Genomic DNA, 27,495 nt, shown 5'->3' with positions numbered 1-27,495 from the left:
AAAACGCAGTCGTTAGTTGGAATTTCAACTTCAGAGTTCAGTAAACTGCCTAAACAGAAATATTGCTTTGCAGGACGGTAAGGACAGTCGAGTTGCCAACGACGCTAGAGGATTTCTATCAAACGGGATATCGTCAGGAAGGTCATGTATGCGAACTACGAGCTCCACCAAATAGATCAGTTCATGGATATATAGCAGTCCAGTCTACTCCGGAGCGATTGTTTTTCCAAGAATCACTGTCTGGTATTGCGAAAAAGGAAGCTAGTAACATTCACATGCACACAGCAGTTCAGTTCAGTGTGGATAAAAATGAACAAGGCTTCTTCGCAAAGAACCTCTTTATTAAGGTAAGCGCCTTGTTCTCATTGAAGGCATGATATCAGGCTTTTAGCCAGGATTTAGTCTGGGGGTATGCCCCCCCATAAAATTTTGAAAAATTGAAGCCTCTAAGACGTGATTTCCACGATTCTGAGCAGCTGTAAACGTCTTTCAATTAAGCTATTAAACCGCCGTTTTTCCTTGATAATTTTACATCCTTTCCTCAACTTACCTTGTTTAACATTGAACTATATTTGGGACAGAAACTCCAGTTGTTATGAACAGTGATTGAAATTTGAAGTTGTCAAGCCACGAACTTACACGAAAGAACGGATATGCACCCACGGGCGTATTTATTTTTAGCACCTGGCAGAGCAGCCTGGGCACGACTTGGGGAGTTAATATTATTGAACAGCGGCTTTGCTTGTGAAATCGCTTCGCTTAACTTTGATTCATGCGAACAAAACAGTAAGGAAACTCGCTAAAAAAAGTGTAAATAGAGAAGAAAAACACGCCAGCAAGACTAAAACAACTCTTGAGAGCAAAAAGGAATGTAAGTTTTTTTAATTTATACACACTGTTTTGTTACATTAACCACAGAAGTTCGTAAATTGCCACCCAAAACAGGCCGTCGAAAATCACCTATTTCTGAAAAGTGGCCGTCCTTTGGACGGCTGGACGGCCGCCTGGCTAAAAGCCTGCATGATATGTACTGTCGTGAATTGTAATAAACGTCGTGAATTGTAATATCTGTCGTAAATTGTAATAACAGTTGTCGTGAATTGTAATAGCTGTCGTAAATTGTAATAACAGTTGTCGTGATTTGTAATAACGCACCTATCACAAATTGTAATAACACATTGCCGTATTTTGTAATACCTCGAGCTGTCGTAAATTGTAATAACAAATTGTCGTGTTTTGTAATAATCCTTTAAAATGAGAATTAGCAATCATACAGAAATCTGGTTTTCGTTTTCTATAAAGAAAAACAGTTAAAGATGTCGTGGTGTAAATTTATTTTCCTGCTTGGTATGGTCATGAGGGTTATTCAACATTATTAGTCTTATTAGCCAATTACTCACCGGAACGGCGACAAATTTGCAGCGAAGCACGTTGCAAGGAAACGTGAAGTTAAATTATTTTGTTATTCCTCTAGTCGGTTTTTAACAAGTCATTGGTCTTTGTTTTTGAGAGGGAAAAACGGTCTAAACACATTTGAATGATATTTAGCTTGTCTTTGAAGTGTTGAGCCGCTCCACCTTTTATCTCCGTTTGGTGTCGTCTGACCGAGTTAAATTTTCACATTAAAAAAGTAAAACGAGTTATGGGGAAGATAATGACGTAGTCAAACACAACAAATTAGTAGTAATGGCGGTTCTTCTTTCTTTTCTCCGTGTTTTCGTTTGATTCTTGCAACCACATCGACCTTGTCTTCCTCAATATTCATTGTCGTCATATTGATTTTGTGACCAGTTCTTGTTGTTTTCAGGCTCCACAGCCATGTTGCTGTGGTATCAGACCACCCATTGCAATTTCCGAACTCCTCCTATTTTTACAATGTTCATTTAAATAATTTTGTTCAGATGGCTTTTTTATTTTATTTTGGCTGAAAGAATTGCCGAGTAAATATCCCTTTTAAGCGATGACGTAGTCAACGCTTTATGCCGGAGCCCTTCGAACGGTTCTGTCCCGATCAATCGAACAACCGAATAGGACTGGGAAAGATCAAGTTTAGCACAACAAGAAATCGCCGCGAAGAACACAAAGCAAAATACTCCTGGGAAGTTAGAAAGGACTAAGAAAAGATATAAACGAAAGAGACAAATTATATTTGACAAAATTCTATTAGATTCAGTAAACAGACATTGTACAATTGGCTTGTGTAAACGAGAACAATGCGCCAGATAGAAGAAATGTGTTGTATTTGATTCGGGGTTACTACCCCTTCTTCTGTGGAATAAATTGAAATGCCAGTTGAATTTTTTCCACTGGAGAAGGGGCAGTAACCCCGAAGCGTATGAAACATATTTATTTTATCTGGCTCCGTTTTCACCATATATTGTAACAAATTTACAGTCATGCAAATAAAGCTTGTTGTTGTTGTTGTAGTTACGAGCGCGAAATATTGTTTTTTCAATGTAGTTTTTCTCGTTCCCACAACTATTCACCATTAAGCATTACCAAACACTCAAAAATGGCCTGCCAGGCTGCCATAAGAAACTGCTCTAGATCTGAAGTTAAGAATAGAGTGTGATAATACCGCTTATTACAAAACACGACAATGTGTTATTACAATTTACGACAGCTCCGAGTATTACAAATTACGGCAAGTGTTATTACAATTTGCGATAGGTGCGTTATTACAATTCACGACAACTGTTATTACAATTTACGACAGGTATTACAATTCACGACGTTATTACAATTTACGACAGTACAATGATAGCCTGCGAACAGGCTCTCTATTGGGGTTAAGAGGGGAGAAATTTCGGAAAGCCGAGCGCGCTGCGAGATCTTGTTACCCAGACCGCGCTATCTGTCGTTGTACCCCGCTAGGTAGTCTATTCCCAGGCTAAAGTCATGGGCACTACACGTCCGCAAGACGAATGAGTTATTGGGATTAGTGGATAACGCGGCTGGGGTCTCGGTATACAGGTTGCCCAGTTTATGGGGTCTGAGAAAAACACGGAGTCCCATTTTCTTACGCTTTTTCATAGAATGTTTGTGGTGAAATAAATCGAAAAAATGTTGCAGTTGCCGAAAACGGCTTCAAATTAGGTCCAAAAGATACAGTCGAATTGTTATATCAGAGTAAACATGTTTGTCTGAACTGTTGATCTTTAATGAAAGGTCTAGACAGCAGCTAACTGGCACGACGATTTTAAATTTTTAGACGTGTTTCGACAAAAACGTCTGCCTTCCTCAGTGCAAATGTTATATAAAATGCTATACTTTCTCAGAGTCGTTTGCTTCTCGTTTCCGGTTTGCTATAAGATGCAAGTTTAAATGTATCTATACTGAAAGTTTCATTCGCATTCAATCTCTTGAAAACTTTAGAAATCCCCATAATTTATTGCATTGTACGAATCCTGAACATCAAAAAATTGATTTTTACAACTTAATTAGCTGCCTGAGATGAAGCAAGCACAGTGCAGATGTGGCTGGGAACATTTGGTTGGTAAGGGAATGCAAGAGGGCTTCATTGGTGTTCTTAAAATGGAATCTCGCTATGGCTTCATTACTAAAGATTTACCGAGAGAACCAAAACCTACAGGAATTTACTTTAACCATTCAAACTTGAGAGGATACCCCTTTGAGCAATTGAGAATCGGCGACAGAGTACGCTTTGTTGTGGGTCAAAACGACAGAAGTTGTGTTGCGGAACAAATTGATGTACGGAGAAAAACTCCATTCCCAGTCTCGCAGGTATTTTAATTTGTAATTTGTTTTTTCGCTAAAAGAAAAGGCAAAATATCATCGGTACAAAAAACTGTAATAAATATTATGCATAACAAATTGTGCCGAGTAGCCCTTAATTAAACCATAGGGCTAATGTGTGATTAGGCCTCCAGGTAAAGTTAATAGATTTATGAAATGCTTATTTAGGCCAGAGAAGGGATAGGGCGGGGAAAGGTGGCGTGCGGCCTACGACCGCAATGCACGGACCTGTACAAAACCGTTCATATGAAAGTATGTTTGATTTACATGAACAAAATGAACTAGAAATATTGGGTGCTTACCATTTGTAAGAAAAATCCGGTTGGTGTGACCGTTGCATAATGGTAAGCGATTTTCCGAATATAGCGACCAACCGGATGAGATTTCGCTTACCATTATTCTACCAAGCGTTCCTTCCTGCTCACTCGATCTAGCGCGAAATTCAGTGTTGTTTTCTGTCGATATAGCTGAATACTTCGAGGTAGAAAACAAAATTTTTGACGAAGAAGATGGGCTGATGCTGTTTACTGCCGTCAGCTGTTCCATGAGACGCGATTTAAACAGAATACAATGTTATTTTGAGGTGTAACTGTTCCCTATACGCACCGAGTGGATTTCGCAGTCGAGTGAAAATTGGCACGTTCGAGCTAGATCCTGTCCCGAGAAAAAATATGAACACATGAACAATTCCAACGTGGTATACCAGAGGCAGGCAGCTTATTTCTCCCGTTAAAAAAGTGCTGGCATTTCTATGGTCGAGTTGAACATACACGCTGTAAATTGGTATAAAGACGCCATATTGTAAACACGACTAAAACCGCGCGGAGGTGCTAAAAAGGGCCTGGAAACGGAAAATTCGTTCAAATGGTAACGAAATTTCCGATGTTCCGTTCCGAACGGAAAAAGTGGAGTACCTCTAGAGGTAGTCCACAATTTCCGAATGGAATTTCCGGAAAATTACCTTACCATTTGACTTCAAACCGAAATTTCCGGATTTTTTGGCTAAATGGTAAGCACCCATTATTTACAAGGCTAAAAAAAGGTTATAAAATTTTAAAATTTTTTAAAAGGAACCGAACGTTTTCGACTTGTTGTCATCATCAGGGTTCCGTCCGTGATTTACATCGTTTTTATACTCAAGTTATTCCCGAAGGGAACAACTGTGCAACACAGCAATTGACTTGTTTGTTCAAAGTTGGGCTCTTTTGTTAGATAATTAGTCCCTCGATGATCTTTCTCTTAAAGTACGATCTTGCCGAACAAAGGACTTTCCACTGGAATGAGTGGCTTGGGTTTTCCAAAAGGTGACGTGCTGGTTCCGAGGTGTGGCAGATGTTCGAATGTTCAGTTATCCGCACTTCAAGATTTCGCATTGTTTCACCTACATAGTTTTCTCCGCATGAACATTCTCCTTCGTAGATGACGTGAGACTTGTGAAGGTTTTTGTCCTTGAGACTAAAAAGGCTTTTGATTTGTCGAGTTTGCCACAAAATTATGAAAATATACTTGAAATTGGTGAAAGAGTTCAGTTTTGAAATAAACTTTTTGCTTTTGATTTCATTCTTCTTGCAGTAGGGAAGTTTGATGCAAATCTTTTTCCGTTCTTCGAATAGAAATAAAGACCACCTTCTCAAATGCTGGTTACCCCAAGAAAGTTGTATCCCGCACCATCGACAACTTCACATCGAGCAGTTCATCTGAAGATGAGCCCTTAATTCCGGATTTTCTATTCGAAGAACGGAAAAAATAAAGACCACCTTCTCAAATGCTGGTTACCCCAAGAAAGTTGTATCCCGCACCATCGACAACTTCACATCGAGCAGTTCATCTGAAGATGAGCCCTTAATTCCGGATTTTCTATTCGAAGAACGGAAAAAGATTTGCATCAAACTTCCCTACTGCAAGAAGAATGAAATCACAAGCAAAAAGTTTATTTCAAAACTGAACTCTTTCACCAATTTCAAGTATATTTTCATAATTTTGTGGCAAACTAGACAAATCAAAAGCAAAAGTCTCACGTCATCTACGAAGGAGAATGTTCACGCGGAGAAAACTATGTAGGTGAAACAATGCGAAATCTTGAAGTGCGGATAACTGAACATTCGAACATCTGCCACACCTCGGAACCAGCACGTCACCTTTAAGAAAACCCAAGCCACTCATTCCAGTGGAAAGTCCTTTGTTCGGCAAGATCGTACTTTAAGAGAAAGATCATCGAGGGACTAATTATCCAACAAAAGAGCCCAACTTTGAACAAACAAGTCAATTGCTATGTTGCGCAGTTGTTCCCTTCGGGAATAACTTGAGTATAAAAACGATGTAAATCACGGACTGCTTTTAACCCTGATGATGACAACAAGTCGAAAACGTTCGGTTCCTTTTTAAAATTTTATAACCTTTTTTTAGCCTTGTAAATAATATTTTTACCTTTTTAGCGAACATTATGACAACAAAATGAACTAGCTTATGAAAGGAGCAAAGAAGATTGGCGAGTGGATCGAGCCCAGGGCGGAATTGGGTTGGCGGCAGCGGGGGGCGTACCATGTGGAAGACCCTAACAGTATTTTCAAACTAACCGCTAATCATAAACCTAAACCAAAGCTAGCCATACCTCAAGCCCAAAGCTAACCGAAAGTTTTGCACCAGGAGTACCTTTGACACGGAAGTAAACGAAACTCGGAAATGGCCTCTTACCAATAGCGTCCAACTTCCATACTGCTTCAGTAAAACGGACTTTTTCGCTAGATGGATTTGATATTATAAACATGTAATTAATTGTGCGAGGACTGCTTTAGACTTGTCAATATTCTAAACTTGTCAGCTCCAAGTTAATTTATCCTTTTCTGTTTATTTTAAGGGAAATTACCCTTCCGGTTTACGTGATCCGCGTTTATTTGCCGGCCGTCCTCATGAAATGTTTTTACCTGGGCAAGCCAGTCTTGGACAGTTCCATACCATGTCCCCACATGTCTCTCCATCCTCTCCAGTCCACTCCCAATCAGGATTCCCCAGTATGTAAGTATTCTGGTCTCGGGTCTTTCGCTTTGTGTTGTTTCAGATGTCAGCAGTTTTGCCATTCAAACGAGGTGGCCTTCTTCGTCCCCAGGCGTCCTCCTTGTATTGCGTTATGGGATTAATAGTGCGCGGCTCGTTTGGCGTTGTGGAACTGATGCGAGCGGAAAGCGCTTACTCCGCGGCTCACTCCCTTACCATCTGCCTCCGCTCCCTGTTTTCTCGCCTTACCGCCTTAAGGTCGCGGGGGATACATTGGCCATGAATATATTCATAAAGCGAAATATTGTTGTTATTATTATTAGGATGCCTGGACGTCCTTTTCAAGATCCCGGCGGACATTCGGATAGAGCCTGGCAAACGGTTACCAGAAGAAAACGATAAGGAGTATTGTACTGTGTTGACCAATACTTAACAGTAGCCGCCCTGAGTGTGGCCATAAGGAGTCCTTTGGTCACCTGCCTCCTCCTGCTGAGGATTCATCTTGTTGATACACAAGGGATACTGTGGTTGGCTACAAAGGCTGTCAAAACATGTTTCGTCATTCTTCGTAAAGTTTACTTCAAGCCTCGCAGCTAACATTCGTATAAAAATAATTATAGACATTTGTTCCCAGTTTACACTTATTACTGTGGATCTGTCAATTTGAATCAATTGCCTTAAGTAGAGATGTTACGACGGAAGCGTAACATCGCTACTTTAGGCAATTGATTCAGATTGACAGATGTACATTTATATTTTTAGTATATCAATGATCCAAACAGCGCGAGTCGGAAATCTCCTTTAAGGAATGCCTGCTATACGGGCTATGATTACAGAATAGGTTGTCCAAAAATCAAGGACTAGCATAAGTAGTATAGTACTTAAAAACCCAGCGGCCATTTCGTCGTTGGCAGATGCATTTGCTTTACAAAAGCAGGTTTTTCGAGTTCCTTCGACTCAAGGCAGATGCTCAATGTCAGTTTTGAAAGGGGAAAGTGCTTTGTGCCCGAGTGTCGGGCACAAGGGGAAAGGAGAGGAGTGCTTTCTTCACCTCGCGTGAAACGTAAAATACCCCTAATACTTTCCCCCTTCGAAGGCTCTTTAGACCTAAGACCCATTTCATATTGTATTGTATAATAACAGCGTATTTATATTCACCATGCAGAATGTTTTAAATTATTTCTATCTACACGTTACAACTCAATTTTATTCAGTGGTTTGTACCTTTCCATCGGCTAAGCAGAAGTAGGAATTGTATTCCAATTGAAAACTAGAAAATAATATATTATGCGAAGAATTGACTTCGGCGATGTTTATGAAGAAAATAATATTGTACAGAAATTTTTAATAAAATAATCTTCCCAAATTTTCCCCAGAATGTCCACTTATTACAATACGCTTGGCCCTGTGTACAACAAGCACTGGTCTGCGTTCTCATAACATTCATTCGTCCTTCTTCTGCCGTTATTCTGTGATTGAGAGCCTTTCTTGTTATTAAATAAGTTAAATCGTCAGCAGATCTACAGGAACAGAGAGCTGTCGGGTGACTGCTCCGCCAGCGCCATTTTGAACTGCAGTTGTTTGAGCCACTTGGCCAGGGCTGACTTGGTGTCTTTGTTGATCCTTTTCCGAGACTGAGCTTTGCGAAGACGCGCATGCGCAGCATCCGATAGCTAAAAGGAGAAATGAGCTCGAGTTCAACATCAGCGAAATGGGCCAAACAACTATGCTAAAAGTATGCACGGACGCATTGTGCGCGTCTAAATGTTTCCTTCACTCAAGTTGCGTGTACACCTGATTGAAGAAACGTTGACCCATGAAAAGTATAAACTTTATACTTTTAAAGATGCGACCCAAATGTTTACTGGTAAATCGGAAAAAGTAATCGCCGTCTGTGACAGAATGAACATTATCATAATAATAAGACAGGTTGCATAAATCGTGCTATTACATGTAAAGCTCTCAAAGAAAGAAGATATATTGTTTATACAAACAAATGGAATATTACTAAGCTTACCAATGCTGTCCACCAGAATCCCATTCGGTCTTATCGTTCATGGTTTATGCTTTTCACAGGGTCAACGTTTCTTCAGTTTTGTTTATAATAAACACTACTAAGTTCCCGAAAACCAAGTCGTAAATTTCAGGCGTTTGTTTCACTCACCCTTTGAGAGAAGCAGTAGGTCAAGATGGGATACCACATTGGATACAGCTGTTTGAGAAAGGAAAAAAGGTTCTCCTGTAACGTTAACTGTTTAATAAAACTAAAATAAATTAACATGAGAAACAAAGCAACAACAAAAACGCAACATAAAGAGGGAGTGTCAAGTCAAAAAAGTATTCCCGGAAATTTTTAAAGTTTGCTTGCGAAATCCAAAATAGTGTTCATAAGTGATAATGATACTGGAAGTTTGGAAATTAGTAGGACTTTCATTTTAAAACATGATATTAACATAATAGTCGCTATGCTGAAAGCACGGGCGAAGCTGACTCTCGACCAAAAAGGAAGTTGTCCCCATCCACGCCCCCCCCCCCTTCCCCCCACTCCCCCAACATAGTCATAAATCTAGGACGTGTATTTCCTTAATTGGTCATTCACGTGCACGGCGCGTGCTCACCTTGGGAAGTGGAGTGGAGTTGCACTCTTGAAGGGCTTCCAATAAGTTCAAGAAATGATGGCTCACATTCTGTGTTAGCTGTTTACAGAACGAGAACGATAATTATTTTTATCATCAAAATTTTTACTGTCGCCATCGTATCTAACGTTACCATAAGTATATTAGTGGCACCTTTGCTTTTCCATACAATGTTCTTCGTTACAATAATAATTATCATAAAGCGACCCCAAACAACCTTTCTAGTGGACCGATTTGCTCGTGATATTTAGGAGTCGTGGAAACACCAAACTTTCGATGTCATAAAATTCTTACTTGACTTATGAGCTTAGGGGAATCAGACAAAAGAAATCACATTGGGGTTCAGAGAAAAACTATTTCTTTTGTTTCATCGCCCTTAGCCAAGGAGCAAAGTATTGAAATTGGCCTTATTCTTACCTCCTTAGCTTGAGTTAGAAGGTGAAGTATTCCAGGAGTCACCTTGCCCCAGAACTCCATAACGATCGACGCAGCGTGTGTGGAAGATTCACCAGGACTCTTGGTTTGATCACAATACAGCGTCCATAACTGTTAACATACCAAACACAGTTTGCTGAACAAGCAACACAAAACATAACATAAAACATTTCTAACATATTTTAATTTTCGGCTTTTAGGAATAACTTAGTGAAGCTTCGGTAGCCTTCAACTGGAATCAACCATTTTAATCTTAACCGGTCGATTTGGTTAAAAACAACTGTCCCTTGCACCAAGCAAAAGGTGTATTGAAATAATACACATCATTTGAAAATGGCGGAAAATACATTTTTCTTATGTCTTCATGTTAATTGGCCCTCATCGCCTCGATCACATCTGCAGAATTCAACAGAATCTTTGGCTTAAAACGAGGCCATGTAGACAAAAGAATAACGTATATTACGCCATTTTAGAACAAGGTGTATACCCTTAAGCGCCCAACAAGTAGCTGATAGTAACATAATTTGTTCGAAACAGTAACTCACACTCTCAAATCTTTGATACGGAGAGCTATATATCCTTACCTCACAAACATTAAACGCGTGGTAAAGAGCAGATTTACTCAAAGGTTCCTGAAAAAATTAACGAAAAACGTTAAGAGTGATGTTTCTACAATCTGATAATTGCCCGAGCCTGCAGTTGTAGAGTTTAAGTCACCCAGGTGGTAAATCTGAGATGATTCTAATTTTTGATTGGCCAGTAAGACCTGGAGTAGTCAAACACTTGCAAGAGTAAAAGGGCGGTGCTTGTGATGTCTTGTGTAAGGGGATGTTAGACCATCATTGCTTATCGCCCAACATTTTGTTAGGTTGCACCAACAACTTAACGATGCCCACAAAATTCTGAATGGTGAGAGACACTGGGAGTAAAGTGCCTTTCCCAAGAACAATACTTTTCAACCTGGCTAGTGCTTCAACTAGACTACAAAACAGTCGTTATTTTCTCTTGCATCGCTCCTCGGAAGGCGCGAAGTGCCAAAAGCGTGCATACCTCGCGCACGCTTGCGAGCCTTACACGTAGGGCGTGTGAGGTGAAAGAAAAAGCGAATTTTTAGTCTCTCTCCAGTCTTACTCTCCGTCTTGACACTCGCTCCAGTCCTTTCGTTTGAAGACTGCGCGCGTTCGCAAAAGATACAATTGTTTTGCAGTCTACGCTCCAAACTGAACCGCTCGATCCGGAGCCCACCGCGCTAACCACTAGGCGACCGCGTGTATCATGCATTACGTTCGGTCTTGTCCGGCTACACATAATACAGGACATCAAAGATGAGAAAATTCTGACCTTGAGCTGTTCTGCAAAGCTGAACAGTATTATGAGCACGTAGTCTGCAATATGCGTGTTCTCCTCAAACTTGACCGGGTGACAGTTCACGTGAGGATTCCGACAGTGTACAAAGTGTGACAAGGAACCGTGTAGTAACCAGGCCAGCAAACGCATGTGTGTCACGCAATCTAGAAGTTCTTGACGCCTGTAATAGGAAAGAACCGAAAGTAATGCAACGTTTGTTGTGTGTAAAAGCCTAGTTGTTGTAGCGCAATTGGCTCAAAAACTACTGTCTCTTTAAAGCTAGAAGGTCCTAGTGTAAACGTTGTTGAACAATATTTGCGGAAAAACCTAATTCAGCTTCTTATTGGCTAGATTGCGAGGTGATACAGAGGCGCCCAACCCCGGACATCAGAATCAGAATGGCTTCCTAAATGGCGATACCTCCCCCACCCCACCCCGGACACCCAACAATAATGCACAAACCGGTGTTTCGTTTAAATTTGTTGCCTACAAACTTTTATTTTGCAACTTATTTTTAACTACGTGTATATACGTTAACATTTGTAAACGCATACAACACGTATGTCTACACATAAATGATCATCGGATACGTAGTAAACGCTAAAAATATCTATCAAACGAGGGCGCCTTGGCACGTGATTGAGATTGAGTATGCGTTACTCACTACGTCAGCGTTTTACAAATAAAATATCCCGGCGTTTAGATACGGGAATGTACAAATGTGGACGCAGCCTTAGAGTCCGGCCTAAGTTTATCTGCCTGTTATTTGACGCCTCTAATAAAGTAAAAGGTCTGGTGAAGGCATATTAAAGTGATAGAATCTTTAAACGATTTATTATCTTTTTATGGTCTACATCCAAACCTAATAGCAAGGCTCGAAACAAAAACAAATCTACTGCTTCAGAAGCCAAATATCGAAGAAACAGAATTATTGCTTCAGAAAAATAATTTCCGCAAATTGTCCGACCCGGAAACGCGAAAAAATCGGACAGTTATCTCGAGAAAAACTGAATGTTATTCCATCGCATTCCACAACTGAATATCCATGACAACCATAAAACGACGGAGGCCCTTCCAGCAAGACTTTGATCGTGTACGATGTGTTTGCCTTCAACGGACACGGTTCATCCAAAACCACATCAAACCCGAAATAGCGGTCTTTCACTTCGCTGTCAGATTCATGAATTCCTTTTCTCGCTGCTAAAATCTTTGAAGGTTTAGCATGAGCGTAGATTTCCAGGAAAACAGAATATTTGCCACTTTGGCAGCCAAACATCCGAATGCCATAAAGAAGAATAGAGGAATTTACAGAAAATGTCAGATATTCCGGGCAAGATCCCGAATACATGAACCATTTGCGAGATTCGGGAAATAAGCAACAGCGCTTCAGCGTGCCTGCTCTTGGTTTCCGTGAAAATCTGACATCAACATTGGATACGGAACAGTAAAACGAAAACATGTTTATAATATCCTCTTTCAAAAGCAAATTTGTTTGTGGAACAGTTTGGGCAAATTCTCTTTGTGACATGAGTGGAAAGCGAATGTGTTTCGCAAGTTTCGATAGAGCGACGTATTTTCCTTCTTCAAGCCGCAAATTTTGGTCTGGTTTTCCACTCTGAAAAGCAGTCCAGTTGTAAAACGCTTTAAAGAGTTCTATTTCTCTGACAACAAGAGAGTCTCTCTGTAGAAACTTTACCATGAAATCTTCATCAAGTTTTAAAAAGCCGTCGGACTTAATAACTTCATTCGCTTTCAAGTCCACAATTTCCCAACAGCGTGTCTGCAAAGTTTTGTCCTCTAGAAATTCCGCACACTGTAACACGACAAAAACATTGGAAGCATTCAAATTACTCTTCATAAACTCCACACACTTTTGAACCAAGCTAAAAACAGAGTATTTTATCGCTAAACGTAACAATCCTTGTAAACAATCCACTGAAAGTTCCAGTTCGTCGCAGTAAAGATACAAAAGGAAGATTCGGAAAATCTCCGGATCGCAGTCAGTGATTTGAACAGTCGATTTTCGATTAGTTGACATTCCTGTCAGCATATCAAAAAACATAGGACTACTAATAGCGAGGATGTAGCTGTGAGCTGGTACAACGACATATTTGTTGTCAGTCGATGAATCTGTAAACAAAAATTCCACATCAGCCAGTAAAGAATTGTTCCACATGTATTTGTTTCGCTCGGCAAATGACTTCGCTATCCACGGTGTATTAGTACAAATCGCTTCACTTGAACACATTGCTCTGTCCGTCGATTCCACCGAAGTTTGATTCTTGTAAAATGAAAGTTGTACAGTTGAAACTATTATAAGGTTCACATGCTAAAACATAAGAGGATACTTTGTTCCCGTTTCATTTTCTGTCACTTTCAAGTCATTAGCATACCAAACAAAATTACAAACAACCAGGGTTGGAAACTAAAATTTCGGAGCACTCGCCATCCGGGCGAGTGACCTTCAAATTGCACTCGCCCAGATCAATTTTCACTCGCCAAGTCTTCTTCCATTAAAAAAGAAAAATTTAGGCCCCCTCCCCCTACGAATAATAAAATATACAACTTCAATTTTTAATCACGTTTTGATACTCACTGTGCCACTTTGGTGGTCGATCGCAAAACAGACTGCAATCTATTTCTTCAATGAAAAATTGCAAATATAGACCTTACTCCACAATAAACAAACGAGCACACTTACTTCAAAAAGTTGAAACGCAGTTTTATTTGATACGTATTTCCAAATTCTTGTTGTTTGCAAGCGAAATTGTACAGGAAAAGGGGCGAGAAATGGCCATCTTGCTGCGTTTTGCGACTGTCGCGTTTTGCTCGAGTTTCGCGGCTCGGTGGATGAGTCAGTGAATTTTTGACCAGAGGTATTACTTTGTACAAGTACGTCTGTCATGTAACATGCCCCAAACGGAAGCCATTTTTTTCTGTTTACGAAAGCGAACTCAGCTTTGTTTGAGATTTCAAAATGTTGGTAAGCTACGGCTTGTGGACAGTGTAGATTATTTTAAAGTGGGAAGTAAAAGTTTCGCTTATTTTGAATAATGTATTCTGGATATGACAATCGTACTCGCCAAACCGGGCGAGTGATCCGTGATTTGTACTCGCCCGACAGTTTTCACACTCGCCTGGGCGAGCGGGCGAGCGCTAATTTCCAACCCTGACAACGCTGTTAAAACAGGGGGGTATTTTGCAAGCAAAAACAAAAACAAAACATGCAATAGTGCATTCACGAGAAACGTTTCCATAAATTCAGCCTAAAGAATACTGACAAATGCAGTAGAAACCGAAAAACCGGAATTAAAATTGAATAATCGAAAAAGATCTCTTGAGATGTAGATCATTTTGACAATTTGCCTACTTAAATTTGTTTCGATCCTCGCTTTTTGTAATTCCATGGTTTTAACTATTGGAATGCTCCATATCTCTGATAACGAAGAAAAGTTCTGCGCGGTGAATAAAATTCCGAGAGTCAGAGCGATTGTCAGGACACTATGCAATACTAAGCAGATGACAATATGGCCTTGATGAACCACTTACTTCTCACAACTAACATCCAAAGAAATGAAAGGAAATCTAAAAGGAGAATTAATATTTCAGCATGGTTTTTAAAAATTCCCAAACGATTGCGTGACATTCCGCGTGACTTTAAGGCAAATCGTACTTACCCTAACTGGGTGGCTGTGGGGGGACTTTTGAGCCAAGCCAGGGCCTTGTTGTGTATTTTGCTGTCCTCTGAGTACACGTGCTGTCTAAATTAATTATACAGTGGGATGGGACGGTCAGTAACTACTTACCCTAACTGGGTGGCTGTGGGGGGACTTTTGAGCCAAGCCAGGGCCTTGTTGTGTATTTTGCTGTCCTCTGAGTGCTTGGTAAGCTCCAAAGCCACCAGCTGCGACACACTCGCTTTCAGGTCGATTGGCAAAGTTGTCTGATGGAGGTTTGGTTCACTCAACTGACGGTTTTCCTGTTAGAGGATATCAAAATTCCCTGCTTTTTAGCGATCATTTTATTACTGATTTCTCTCTACTGTGTCATGTGGACTTCAAGAGGGTGGGTTATGAGAATTAAACAAACTAATCACGCTTTTTAAGGCGCTTATTAACAAACAGTTACTAGAAAATTTACTTGTTAGTAGTAGAAAGACAGATAAATACAATTACGCGATTGCGCTCTTTACAATTTTAGTGCTTCGGTTGCGGCACTTATTTGAAGAAGGCGGTCTTTAAAAATCATATCATTTGTAAATGATAACAAGAGCGAAAGAGAGCAATGAAATAAAGCCACTTCCAACTGAAAAACATTGTAATCGAGGAGACTAAATTTTCGAGGCTGGTTTAGGTTGAGTTGTACCGTACTTGCTTTTCTTTAGTTTGACTTCTAGATCGATTTCTCTTAAGGCAGCAGTTAGCAAATACAATTTTTTCATAACTCAGTACAGTTACTACAGCCTGCGAGAGCATCCACAAGTTTTTCAGCTTCGAAAAAGGCCGTATCATTACGACGTGAAACAACAGACAGAAAGTTAAGTACAACATCACAAACTTCAACATATTACGTACTTTGCTTGATCTGGCGGTAAAATTCCAGTCTTTAATAAACTCCACAGCTTCCCCGATGTACTGACGGATGCAATCAAGGGCTCGAGTGCGTGACTAAAAGGAACAAAAGGTAACGTCAGTTGAATGTTAGTGAGGTAACGCAATGTAAGGAAACTGTCGAGCACTTCTCACCCCGAATGGCAGATCGTAAGGAGCTTTGTCTGATTCACTTCCAAAACTGATCCTGCTGCCTGCATCGACAGCTACAAACTGAAAACAGAGAAAAGGAGAAGAATTAAAATGTGTTATTGAACCCAACAAACAAAGCTGTTTTATACTACTAAGAAATGATTGTTATAATTCTAAGACCGGACGCAAATAGCGTAATAAACCAATCAGATCTCGAGGCGAAAACACGTGACGTGAGGCAAGCGCGGGAAAACATGTAGTAGCCAGTGAAAGCGCGGGAAAACGTGAAACTGGTGGCAGACGCGGGAAAAATCGCGAAACATATGACGATTGCTTTTGCTCTGTATTTGATTGGTCGAGAAAACAACAACCTCGCTCTGATTGGTTAGAATGAACTGCACGTACTTCTTGAATCAATCACAAGGCTGAAAAAACGCGGGAAAAGAAACAAAGACAAAATGTTTACTATGGATATAATTGGACAACAGCGGTTAAGCTCATATGCATAAAGCACAGCCACACACCTGTAATACGGACTGGAGATTTGTGTCAGGAAGTGAGGACCGAAATTTGACGGCGTGAACAAGCTCCAACACGACCGCACGAGTCAAAAACAGTTTGTCACGTTCCTGTAAGATTTAAACAAAGAGAAACGTTTCAAGTGCGTTCAACCTGCTAAAACATGGTATATGTCCTACAACAAAATTACATCATACATTATAATCCATCAAATATTTTTCGCACTCGTAATTGGTCTTAACAATCACAACACCCGTTATTTCGCTGTCATTTTATAAAGATCCCTCCGATGCTATATTTCACTAACCTACACCCTGCGTTGCTAACCCCGCCCGAGTTGTATAATTACATACCTAGCGCAACATTTACAAGGATAAAATTATACCAAACCTTTGGGAAGGTCTCTGTGCACTTGATACACAACTCTAGCAAATCTTGAAGCTGAAATGAACATTTGTTGATGGCGTAACTGATCACTTGAGCGAAAGAAGGTAATAACATCTGAAACGAAAGAATCTGCAATTAATTCTTGATAGTGCGTCACAAAATAACACAACGTTATATCAAAACTACAGTCGAGAGTAGGAATCAACTTAACTGGACATTTTCCAGTCATTTTATTACCTTGAAAGACGAATTCGCAGCACTGAGGATTGCAGACATGATGCGAATGGTAGGTGTTAGATCGCACTGAGACAACAAACAACAAGATAACATCAGATAAGTACGTTATCGACTTTACCCAAAATTGTAACCCCATCAGTTTTTAACATAATTTCCAGATTCATATCTTTAAAAAATCGCGTGGGTCATAGAAACCCGAGCATAATGATTTATTTTTTAATTACTAGTGACTAACGATGGTGAGAATAAATATGGATCGCGGCATGGACTACAGCTTTAAAAGCGTATAAGAATCCGGCTCGTTTTCAAGTTTGCCCTAACTACAATAGACTCCTTTGAAATTTAGGAAAACTCTGTATGAAACTGTATACTTGAAATTGTTTTATTGCTTTCCTTTTTTCAATTAATGGCAGTAATTTACTTTTTTCGTGCAGTGTAAACATACATTTTCCGGCAGAACAGAAGGCAGCTTTCTAAACAATGCTTCAAAATGAGACAGCTGACTCTCCCAAGCGCTCGTGGGCTCACGTGACGCAAACTGAAAGTATGTATCCATGTTGCTTAGCAACAGCAACACGCGGTCACCAAGAGTCCTGGATCCAAGAACATCCTGAAACAGAAAACAACGGAAAACAACAACTAAAACAGTCCTACATGTCTTCAAATGGTAGTTCTAAGAATTGTTGAAATACTAATCTTTATTATTTATCACCGAGCTTAAAATTTACCATCTTTATTATTTACTACACACTTGATGATTTCCACATTGCTGATCCTAGCGGTATGCAGGACGCGTGTCACATATCAACCTAGTCAAATGGCCCAGCTCACCACGAGTCTCTCGTAGCTCAGCTGGTTAGAGCGCCCAACCGGTATCTGGGAGGCCATGGGTTCGATTCCCGTCAGGAACTCAGAATTTTTCTTTGTCCCATGCTCGTGTCATTGTTGAAAAATTCATCTTCATTATTTATCACCGAGCTTAAAATTTACCATCTTTATTATTTACTACACACTTGATGATTTCCACATTGCTAGTCTTAGCGGTATGCAGGACGCGTGTCACTTATCAACCTAGTAAAATGGCCCAGCTCACAACGAGTCTCTCGTAGCTCAGTTGGTTAGAGCGCCCAACCGGTATTCTGGGAGGCCATGGGTTCGATTCCCGTCGGGGACTCAGATTTTTTCTTTGTCCCACGCTCGTGTCATGTTGAATAATTTCTTCACTATTTATCACCGAGCTTGAAATTTACCATCTTAATTATTTACTACACACTTGATAATTTCCACATTGCTGATCCTAGTGGTATGCAGGACGCGTGTCACATATCAACCTAGTAAATGGCCCAGCTCTCCACGTGTCTCTCGTAGCTCAGTTGGTTAGAGCGCCCAACCGGTATCTGGGAGGTCATGGGTTCGATTACCGTCGGGCACTCAGAATTTTTCTTTTTCCCATGCTCGTGTCATTGTTGAAAAAGTCGTCTTCATTACATTGATATTGTAAGGAGAAATTTAATGTTGATCAACCTTGGGAACCTCAAAGACGATTGTTTTTCAACGCAACTGACGAAACCCCGCGATTGAATTGTTTTTTTTTTAACTATTTATTTAAAGGGGCTATGTCACGCAATTTCAGGCAATTTCGGCACTGAGCAACTGGTCATAGAATTAACTGAAATATCACAAAAACGGCTTAAAATTTAGAGGAACTCAAAAGAAAAACAGAAAGACCAAAAAGGGGCATGGGTGGGCAAAATTCGAGACGATTAAAACGGATTAAGTTCGGGTAAACTTGAAAAACGTCGGCCCGACTTTTTTCAAGTTTACCTCAATTTGTATGAACGTGTCATTTACAATGCTCGAAAATCATCCTTGTTTGTTATGTGGCCGTGATTTTGCCAATAAAAGACTTTTGTTCTGCCAATTTGAAGTTCAGAGCTCTCAATTAACGAAAATAAATAGAATTACCTAAAATACCGTGACCTAGCACCTTTAAATTAACAAGTGAGCAACTGAACAACAAGCAAGGGAAGGCAAAAACGGGCGCCAAACGTAAATTGTAGATGTTGGTAATTCCCTGTTGCGAAAAAACGCAACCACCACTTTCTAGGAAACAAATCTACAGTTGTGTTTATAAACACAAATTGCACTGAGAAGTTTCAAAACTCTGAAGCGAATTTAAGCATAATGTTAGAGTACCTCTAGTAAGAAGGCTATCGGCGACATCTGATCAAATGACGAAAAATCATTCAAAGCAATCGCAACAGCTTTCAGAAGAGTGTCATCTGCATAGGAAAAGGACACAAACAAATGAATGTTTTTAAAACGTTCTACGTCGCACACCCAAACAATGTTCAGCGCGGGGAGTCATTAAAACGTTTTTTACCAAAAAAAAAGTAGTTGAGCCCAGGGCCCACAGGACACTGCCGTTACCTCAGAGATTTCATACAAAATCACTGGCTTTTAAATGCGACTAATTTAATAGGTTTTTACCTTTCAAAGAGCTACGGAACAGCTCTGAGAAGATGCCATTAGGAGCGAGCTTGATAAGGACACATCTTAGAAACTGCTTCGATACTTCTCTTATTGAACCAGGAATAAGCAGATTACTGTAAAAAGATACAACAACAATAAACGTTTAGAAAAATAATAAGATTTTTCCATTTTTTTGGCCTGTAAAGTTACAAGTTACTTAAATATTCATATTGAAATTTTGTTGCTTCTATGCCGATGTCTGTAAATACAAGAACACATAAATGCTAGTTTTCACGGTGACTTACCTTTTTTCTTCCCAAGCAAACAAAGGACGAACACATTTCCTACAAAGAAATGGAGAAGAAATAACTGATGTCGGAAGGATACGGCGGAGAGTTTGAATATATTAGTACCGAATAAATTTGAATCAAACTTATAATCTTGAGCAAATTTGTCCTGAGATGCCATTTATTGGACAAAAATCATCCGCGATAAAAACAAAAACAGTACAAAATCATTTGGATCCAGAGGGGTATTGTGCGTTAAAGACAAGACATTCTGGCACGAAGAAAGACACAAGATGAAGCTTCGGTTTCCTTTGCTTTTCAATTTACATCTTTTAAAGGTAAGCTGTCTTTTTCCGAGCCGTTTATTCAAAGTCTTCAATTCTGTTAAAGTATAGCAGATTTATCTGAAAAAGCTCAAATTTTCGCAAAGGCAAATTACTTTATTTATATTTTTCGAAAAGGATTCTTCGTCGGCCTCTTACTCTATTAAACTGATGAGATCGCTAGGTAATTGTCAAGGAAGGGCCTTATTCTCGCACGAGCTTCTCAGCACTTACCTAGCAACGCTCTCCAGCATTCGAAGTAGAAATGGCATTGCCATGGAGGGGCTCTGATGAACAAACGTGGAAAGCACCACAATGCACAAATTGAGAGTCTCCTCATCAAACTGCTCGAGCGAGGTCCCGCATTCGGGACACGAGTCGAGCTCCAGGTCCCCATCAACAGGGTCCTTATCTGTGTTGCCCTCCAAGGACTTTTCATAAGACCTCGTTGAGTGGCCGCGGAACAGTTTGGGTTTTGAGCCCCTTCGGCTCTCACCATTGTTGACCGAAAGAGAGCCCTCCATGCTACCTGACCTGCTGAAGTCTATATCGCGTGTATCACGGCTGCTGGTCGAGTCTATGGAGACTAGAGAGTAAAAGACAAAACAAGTCGTCAATGGACTTAATATTTAAGCATAAAGTAAGCAGTTTTTCAAATTCAAGATGGAGACCAGCCGCCATCTTGGATTAGAAAGTCGACAAGAGCTTGGGCTTTTTTGGATATTTGTTGACCAAATATCAAAAAATCTGACATAAAGTACATTAAACAATTTTTCCTTTATAATAGTCTCTACTCCCTCCTAATTTTCGTCAGCAATTTTAATTCACCGAAAAAAGGAGATTCTTTCGTAGGCCGCCCAAGGCTTAAAAAGAAGCACTTCTCTCGTTTAGAACAAGAGTGTTATCAATTAATAAATAACACTCCAACCGTTTCCTTGACACGTTTTTTAATGGCAATGGTAGTCAAAACCCTTACATCTTTTAACAACAAACCTTTTTCCTTTTTAAGGGGCAAGCCACATACCTTTTTATGGTCTGAATCCCTTTTCCGCAAATTAACTGAGCCTGCGCTTTAGTCAGAGCAGTTACTAGGCAACGTTGTCACCTGATCGCGAATGCTCCTGCACTTTTTTCATTGGTTCACAGGAATGGCATACGCTAACATTTACAAAGAATGGTAGTGTTACTAGCGGATTTTATGTATACAATTTATCTTTTATCTCCCAAGAAAGTTAAACACCTTCTTAAAATTTATGTCAAGATTCAACGACTTATTTCATGTTATTTTTTCACGGAGCGGTTTTCAAAAGGACTTGTTCTCCGGGTTCAAACTATATGAAAGCTCAGAGCAAAAACATTCAGCGAGTTCCAAGCGCGGGAAAACATGCATGCAACTGACGTCAAGCGCGGGAAAACATACAAGCGGTATGCGCGAAAGTCATGTTAGGATTGGTTTAGGTCTTGTTCCTAATTGGTTAGTGTCGCACGAGTGTTTAGACCAATCAGAGAGCTGAGCATTAGTTTCGATAGTCATTCGAAAACCGCTCCCAGATAGTAAGTATTAATTAAAATTTTATTTCATTTTACGTTTTTAAAACTTTAAACACTGGGTTGTTACTAACCAGTTAGGCGTGGTGGCTTCTTAAAACGAAATGAAAGGTTGAAAAACCTATGTTTACTCCCAGCGCTGCGTACGCGCCAAGAAACAGGACGAGCTGAAACAACAGTGACAATGTCATAATAATGTTTAACAGTAAATTAATTCAAAAGCAACCCTGGCGTATTCGAGTTTAGCTTCGAGTAATCAATGTTTTTTTTTCTTTTCTAAAAAGTGGTTATCTGATAACTTGTTTAACGTGAAAATTATGATAAAAGTTGAAAGAATTTAAAATTAAGTAAACTCAATTTTCAAGGGTTGAAGGCCTCATTTCGAAAATCAAAATTATACATGTATGTCTTTATTATATATCTTTAAATGTTTTTCACCTTTTTAACATGAGTTCCAATAAATTATCTCTTAGTTTTAAACAAAACTCTTGGAAATTATACGAAACAGTTGTCATTTGAGTTCTACAAATTTACATATTAGGTAATTACTGTGCTTTTCATATTAGTCTAAGCAGCAAGGTTCACAAACTTAGCTATTATTAGATAATAATAGTATTTGGCTTTCCTCAATGAAACAAACTAGTTTACCACTATTTTTGTAGCAGACAAAACGGTTTTTACAAAACACTTGGGTCACGTGAATCTCTTAGATATAAAAAGCAAATGAAAACGATTTAAGCTATTTTCTCTTAGCGTTACCAGTCTCTCTCATACCTCTCCGTCCCTTGTTCTCGTTCCCAGGTACTGCCTCTGCACCAGTCTTTTCAAAAGGCTTATCTTCTTCACGGCTAGTACTCGGGACCACTTGTCGCGCACCGCCTGCAAAGACCGGCAGGTCCTGGATCGGGGTACTCGAGGGCAAAAGTCGCTCCGAAGAACTAACGCCCCCAACGTCAGCAAAAGGAGTCTCGGACGACTTTCGCAAATTATCGTTCGTTTCCGATTGTTTTTCGTCTTTTTCTTTTTCTTCTTCGCTTTTCTCCTGTGTCTTTGCAGTGCTGAACGCCGAAGGAGACGAGATTTGCCTTTCGGGGAACCGCTTGTCTTTGTCGTCTTCATCACGTGATTTGTTGGTTGCCATGGATGCGGGTAATGACAGCTGTCTGTCTGTGTTATGACGACGGAGTGGGCTTCCTGGAGTTTCTAGCCAATGATAAAAGGAAAGTAATTTTTATATAATAGAAATGTTATTACTAACCGGGATGAGCCTGATATTCAAAGTATTTTATGGTTAAAAGGAAAGAGATCAATGTCGCACATGTTTATTTCACAGCACTTTACAGCAATAGTCTCATTTGAGACTCACATGGAGGGGACATTCCTCTTACATTGCTTTAAAGCGATGCAGCAGCGTATTAGTAGAATTTTTAAGAAACAGGGAACTAGCGTTCGGACCACTGGCAACCCTTGAGGACTCTTATTAAATAGAGACTCCATGAGCTTTTACGATCTGAGTATAAAATGTTTCTAATGGCCTTGGAAAATAATAAAAACTGCGAGCATTTTCAGTGCCCTTGAACTGGCAAATGCTTGAAGTGAAAAGATAAAGTTGCTCTTAGCACGCAGTGCATGCCTATGCTAGATACTGATGGTATGGTGTTATTTCAGATTTCCAAGTCATACATTTCCAAAAGGGACACTATTATTTCCTTGATCTGGTGCAAAATTCTCATGACTAACATTGAAAGAAAAGTACAGAACTCAGTAAGGCGAATCAATGTTTTGATCTTGGCACTGTTACCTGATCGAGTGGATGCATCTCCTGGCCCCACAACTAAAGAGTCCCCAAAAAGGGACGCCACACTCGCTCGCTTTGGTAAACTCTCTTTAGGGCGTTTACAGATGTGATCCTGGGCATCCAGTGTGTTGATCACAACGTAAATGAGATTCTTTGTGTCTCGCTTATGAGCATCCGCGTGAAATGGGTACTGTGGAAAAAAAGTCCGTGAAAAATAAATCAACTAAGTGGTATGGCTGTGATACGTCTTAGGGCTGGTTTTCACAAGTGACGGTATCGGAGTCAGGGTCGTAATCAGAAGCGTAGTTACGATCTAGTGAAAATCAAACTGACGTAGTCGAAAGCAGAGTTTCCGATTCCGCTTATGAATCCGTCGCTTATGATCTAGTGAAAACTAAATTGTCGGAGTCGCAAGCAGAAAGAAAGTTTCATTGGATCAAAAGCGACGGAGTCATAAGCGGAATTGAAAGAAGATGGGAACGTTCTGGATATTCCCTTACCGATTCCGTTTAGCTTATGACTGCTTACGACTCAGATTTTCGATTTTCACTAGGTTGCAAGCACTCTTACGACTCCGAGTACGACTCCGTCGCGAGTCAAAACCAGCCTTTAGGGAAAGAAAATTGCATAGCTCCCTGGGCGGCTACAACGTCTAGTTAAGGTTGTGTTACACGGGACAACTTGCAACAACGATTTTTCGCGCAACACCACGTCAACTTTTCGTAGAATGTTAAACAAGTCAACTTTTCGCGCAATATCGTACAAAACGTACCTGGCAACATGCATGTTACACGAGACGATTTTCAGCGCAACATCGACTCGCAACATGCAAAAAATTGACGGCGACCCTGTTACACGAGCCAACTTTCTAAATATTCGTCATCTTGCTTTGCGAGTTTTGGACTTGGGTTCAAAAACTCGCAACGTGTTGCGGAGTAAAATGTTGCGCAAAAAATCGTCCCCGCTACCATGTTACACGGTGTTCGACTTTCGCGCAACACTGATGCGCAAAAAAATCGTTGTTGCAAGTTGTCCCGTGTAGCACCGCCTTTAAAAGTGATCAGCTCGTACGACATGAGACCGTAACGGACACCTAATGATAAGAGTGCAATCGAGTTAATTTACATGTATTTGATGGGAAACTCTTTACCTTGTACAGTATAATGAGGCAAGCCATGAGCCAAGTCTGCCGCATGTCCAGCGGTATTCTCACCAGTGAGAACTCAGGGACATGAGTTCGTTTCTGTGGCTTAGGAGCCGCGCAGAAGAGTAGCAGCTGTAGAGTGAGGTTCAACAGCTCGCTTCCCCATTCCTTATTCTGATCCAGGACTTGCACGATTCCAGCCATGTAGGCGTGGAAGACTGGGAACAACCTGGCATTGAAAATAACGCGCTTTGAAACATGGAACAGTTTAGATCTTATAAATATATAAGAAAGATATCTACGAGTAGTGTAAATCATTTGATCAAAGAAAAGAAGAAAGAACTTTGAGACCCATTTACCCATTTATCATAAAGGAAAATTGTTCGGGAGCGCATTACCTGCCTGTGATTACTTTCAAACGGATAAGAAATGACTGTGAAAAATATTTTGTGCACCTTCGCCGAGTAAAAAGGACAAAACCAATAACCTTGATGATATCCAACAATTACACAGAAAACCGCATTCAGACCGGTTTGCATATAATAGATCGACTAAAATTCTGTAGCATCACTTTTTAATAAATTCTTTACTGAGCAAAATACAGGTAGGTAATCTTTATTTCCACACGGTTAAAAAATCAGCTTTTTTAAAACACTACATACAATCCTTACATAAATAATAAATTTTAGTGGTAAGCTAATTATAAAAAAAGCTCCTTAACCTTTCCACGGATGCCGTGCCATATAGTACTTGTTTTACTAAAAGCTTTAAATTGCCCAAGGGACACTGCTTGTCTTACGTTGAAAGGAAGACTGTTCCATAAGACCGCGTCACTATAGGGGAGAATCTACAACCACGAAAAAATTGTACCTTAATCTCCGAGGATTCCCAGTGAATTCCCCGACCTTGATGTCATATCCCATGAGAACACCGAGGTAGTGGCTCATCTGAACAACTTCATAACTCTCTGTCTTGACAAAACTTGAATTCTCTCCTCCCTTGTTCGCTCCAGGATAACTCAAGAAGTCCATGACTAGTGTGACCAGCTGATGAGTGGCTTCAGCCTCCAGACTGCTGCTCTCCAGTCCTCCACTCAGCATCTGGCTGAAGGAGGAATCAGTGGAGGAGACTGAGTGGCGGGAGCTCTCATTGTCCTCCTCCTGCACGGTGGGAAGGTTGGATTGAATGCGGCCTCCCAGGAACATGCGGTCTGAGATGTCGATACAGCCAGCCTGGTTCACAAAACCCCCTGTGCGACGCTGTCGACTGCCACTAGATGATCTTTTACCTGAAAGGGATAAACGAACGGAGGTCAGACGGGCAATAGGTGCCAGTTTTCTTCAATATGATAAAACGCTGGGTTCATGCACCTTGGTAATACAAAAACTAAGGTCAGAAGTTTGTCGCTGCCGAACAAATGGCATGTTTTTGTAAAATTTGGAGTTTAATTAAGCTGCATCCTACATTCCCTCGTAAAAACGGCTCTAGCTAATGATAAGCTTCAGGCATTTCCAGGAAGTATTTTGCCCAAATTAACATTCAAAATTCCACTTAAGATTATTAACTTTGACAGTCAAGCAAAACTTAACGATAAAAGCCGACGTTTTGGTGTCTTCATGACGCCATTGTTAAAGCAGTGTTTATAAAAGTGCCAAACTTTACTGATAAGAATTTTGACAGTGACGAAATTTTGTTTCAGTTTCACAAGGGTGATCCAGGATTACGTTTAAAATTCCAGAACCTTTTTCTGGGCCAAAACCCGAGGAGGCATCATTGTAATCCGCGCGAATATAGAGTATATATATATAGTATATACCAGGAAAATTCTCGATTTGACCAAAGTGAGCGCGCAAATGGTATCGGGAGTTGTGCAATGCCGACAAGGTTGAAAGCCCGCAAGTGGGTATCGGGAGGTGTGATAAAATTCCCTGTACGGTGATTGGTCAATGATGACGCAAGTAAACGATGACTGGGTGATGATGACAACCCAAAGCGTGAGCACATGCACAGATGCCAACAAGTAAACAAACGAAGCTTGTAAAGGTTGATTGCAGTTGGGCAGAATTTTGAAAAAGATAATTTGAGGTTTTATTCGAGGCCTATTCATTTCACAATGTCTAAAAGCCGAAAGCAATGCAATTGTTGAAAAGACTTCGCGATAATTAACTAAGTAACTCGCAGAGAAGTAAGAAAATCCACATTTTTTACATCTGAATGGCCGAAGAAGAAATATGTCTAGGAACACGTACGAACATATCAAGCCATATCTTCAAATTTGTCTGCGATTTACGATAAGCAAGCCTTAGTCCAAAACCGCGATTTACCAAGCGCAAACTACTTGAACGGAGAAAAGCCTTGATCAGTCTATCTCCGGACAAGATTTACAAGAAATTAAAAAAAAGATCTCGAGATAATTGTTTAAGACTCGCGGCAGGCGAAACCGGAAACCAGAAGCGAGCGACTTTTAGAAAGTCAAGCGTTTTCATTATCAAAGGTGAGAAATTCTTTCAGTATCCTTTCCTTTAAAAAGTTGATCGTTGTCATGAAGCGTGATTTACGATAAAAAAGCCTTTGTCCAACTGACCGTGATTTACCAGGCACAAACTACTTGAATGGAGAAAACTTCAAAAGTCTTGATCGGTCCACTTCCGGACGAAATTTTAATTTTACAAGATGATATGCGGCATCAAGAAAAGAAATTCAAAAGAGATCTCGAGATGCATTGTGATTATTTAAAACTCGCGGCAGGCGTTTGCTTTGACAGAGGTAAGAAATTCTTTCGACATCCTTTTCTTTCTGAAGATTGATCATTCTCATGTCATTCTTCATGCTCGGGCTCTCAGCCCATATATTTATAAAACAATAGGGCC

At 40.2% G+C, this 27,495-nt stretch overlaps 3 protein-coding genes across 4 annotated transcripts in view; 1 reads left to right on the top strand and 2 right to left on the bottom strand.

The window, feature by feature from the left end:
- The window catches only part of LOC144635742 (uncharacterized), a 36,433-nt gene extending 28,326 nt beyond the window's left edge, over window positions 1-8,107 (top strand). Inside the window, exons 9-12 of the mRNA XM_078494826.1 lie at window positions 74-347; window positions 3,445-3,744; window positions 6,614-6,771; window positions 7,074-8,107. Coding sequence (XP_078350952.1) covers window positions 74-347; window positions 3,445-3,744; window positions 6,614-6,771; window positions 7,074-7,152 — 811 coding nt within the window. The 3' untranslated portion in view covers window positions 7,153-8,107. The remainder of the gene's footprint in view (window positions 1-73; window positions 348-3,444; window positions 3,745-6,613; window positions 6,772-7,073) is intronic.
- Window positions 8,108-8,260: 153 nt separating this feature from the next.
- LOC144635743 (protein unc-79 homolog) overlaps window positions 8,261-27,495 on the bottom strand; it is a 33,351-nt gene continuing 14,116 nt past the window's right edge. Inside the window, exons 17-38 of one of the 2 annotated variants that reach the window (XM_078494827.1) lie at window positions 25,496-25,913; window positions 24,632-24,854; window positions 23,485-23,671; window positions 22,458-22,886; window positions 21,758-21,850; window positions 20,370-20,721; window positions 19,831-19,869; window positions 19,544-19,659; window positions 19,250-19,335; window positions 17,499-17,663; window positions 17,054-17,119; window positions 16,820-16,930; window positions 16,435-16,539; window positions 15,914-15,991; window positions 15,743-15,835; window positions 14,975-15,147; window positions 11,163-11,349; window positions 10,406-10,453; window positions 9,804-9,932; window positions 9,369-9,446; window positions 8,915-8,962; window positions 8,261-8,423 (exon numbers count right to left, since the gene is read on the bottom strand). In XM_078494827.1, coding sequence (XP_078350953.1) covers window positions 8,271-8,423; window positions 8,915-8,962; window positions 9,369-9,446; window positions 9,804-9,932; window positions 10,406-10,453; window positions 11,163-11,349; window positions 14,975-15,147; window positions 15,743-15,835; window positions 15,914-15,991; window positions 16,435-16,539; window positions 16,820-16,930; window positions 17,054-17,119; window positions 17,499-17,663; window positions 19,250-19,335; window positions 19,544-19,659; window positions 19,831-19,869; window positions 20,370-20,721; window positions 21,758-21,850; window positions 22,458-22,886; window positions 23,485-23,671; window positions 24,632-24,854; window positions 25,496-25,913 — 3,377 coding nt within the window. In that variant the 3' untranslated portion in view covers window positions 8,261-8,270. The remainder of the gene's footprint in view (window positions 8,424-8,914; window positions 8,963-9,368; window positions 9,447-9,803; window positions 9,933-10,405; window positions 10,454-11,162; window positions 11,350-14,974; window positions 15,148-15,742; window positions 15,836-15,913; window positions 15,992-16,434; window positions 16,540-16,819; window positions 16,931-17,053; window positions 17,120-17,498; window positions 17,664-19,249; window positions 19,336-19,543; window positions 19,660-19,830; window positions 19,870-20,369; window positions 20,722-21,757; window positions 21,851-22,457; window positions 22,887-23,484; window positions 23,672-24,631; window positions 24,855-25,495; window positions 25,914-27,495) is intronic. The other variant, XM_078494828.1, reaches the window with a different exon arrangement.
- On the bottom strand, window positions 12,024-13,498 carry LOC144635673 (BTB/POZ domain-containing protein 6-like). Its single transcript, XM_078494757.1, has one exon. The coding sequence runs from the start codon at window positions 13,414-13,416 to the stop codon at window positions 12,097-12,099; it is 1,320 nt and encodes a 439-aa protein (XP_078350883.1). The 5' UTR covers window positions 13,417-13,498; the 3' UTR covers window positions 12,024-12,096.

Source organism: Oculina patagonica, chromosome 13, assembly GCF_052425735.1.
Source record: "Oculina patagonica isolate OP01 chromosome 13, crgOcupat, whole genome shotgun sequence".
Classification (NCBI taxonomy): Eukaryota; Metazoa; Cnidaria; class Anthozoa; order Scleractinia; family Oculinidae; genus Oculina; species Oculina patagonica.
Note: the sequence above shows the minus strand (reverse complement) of the source record. Positions and strands in the feature narration are given on the sequence as shown.

What these genes read in the sequence shown, in the direction of transcription:
- LOC144635673 (XM_078494757.1), bottom strand. Translation starts at nt 13,416, where the DNA reads ATGTGTTCAAGTGAAGCGATTTGTACTAATACACCGTGGATAGCGAAG.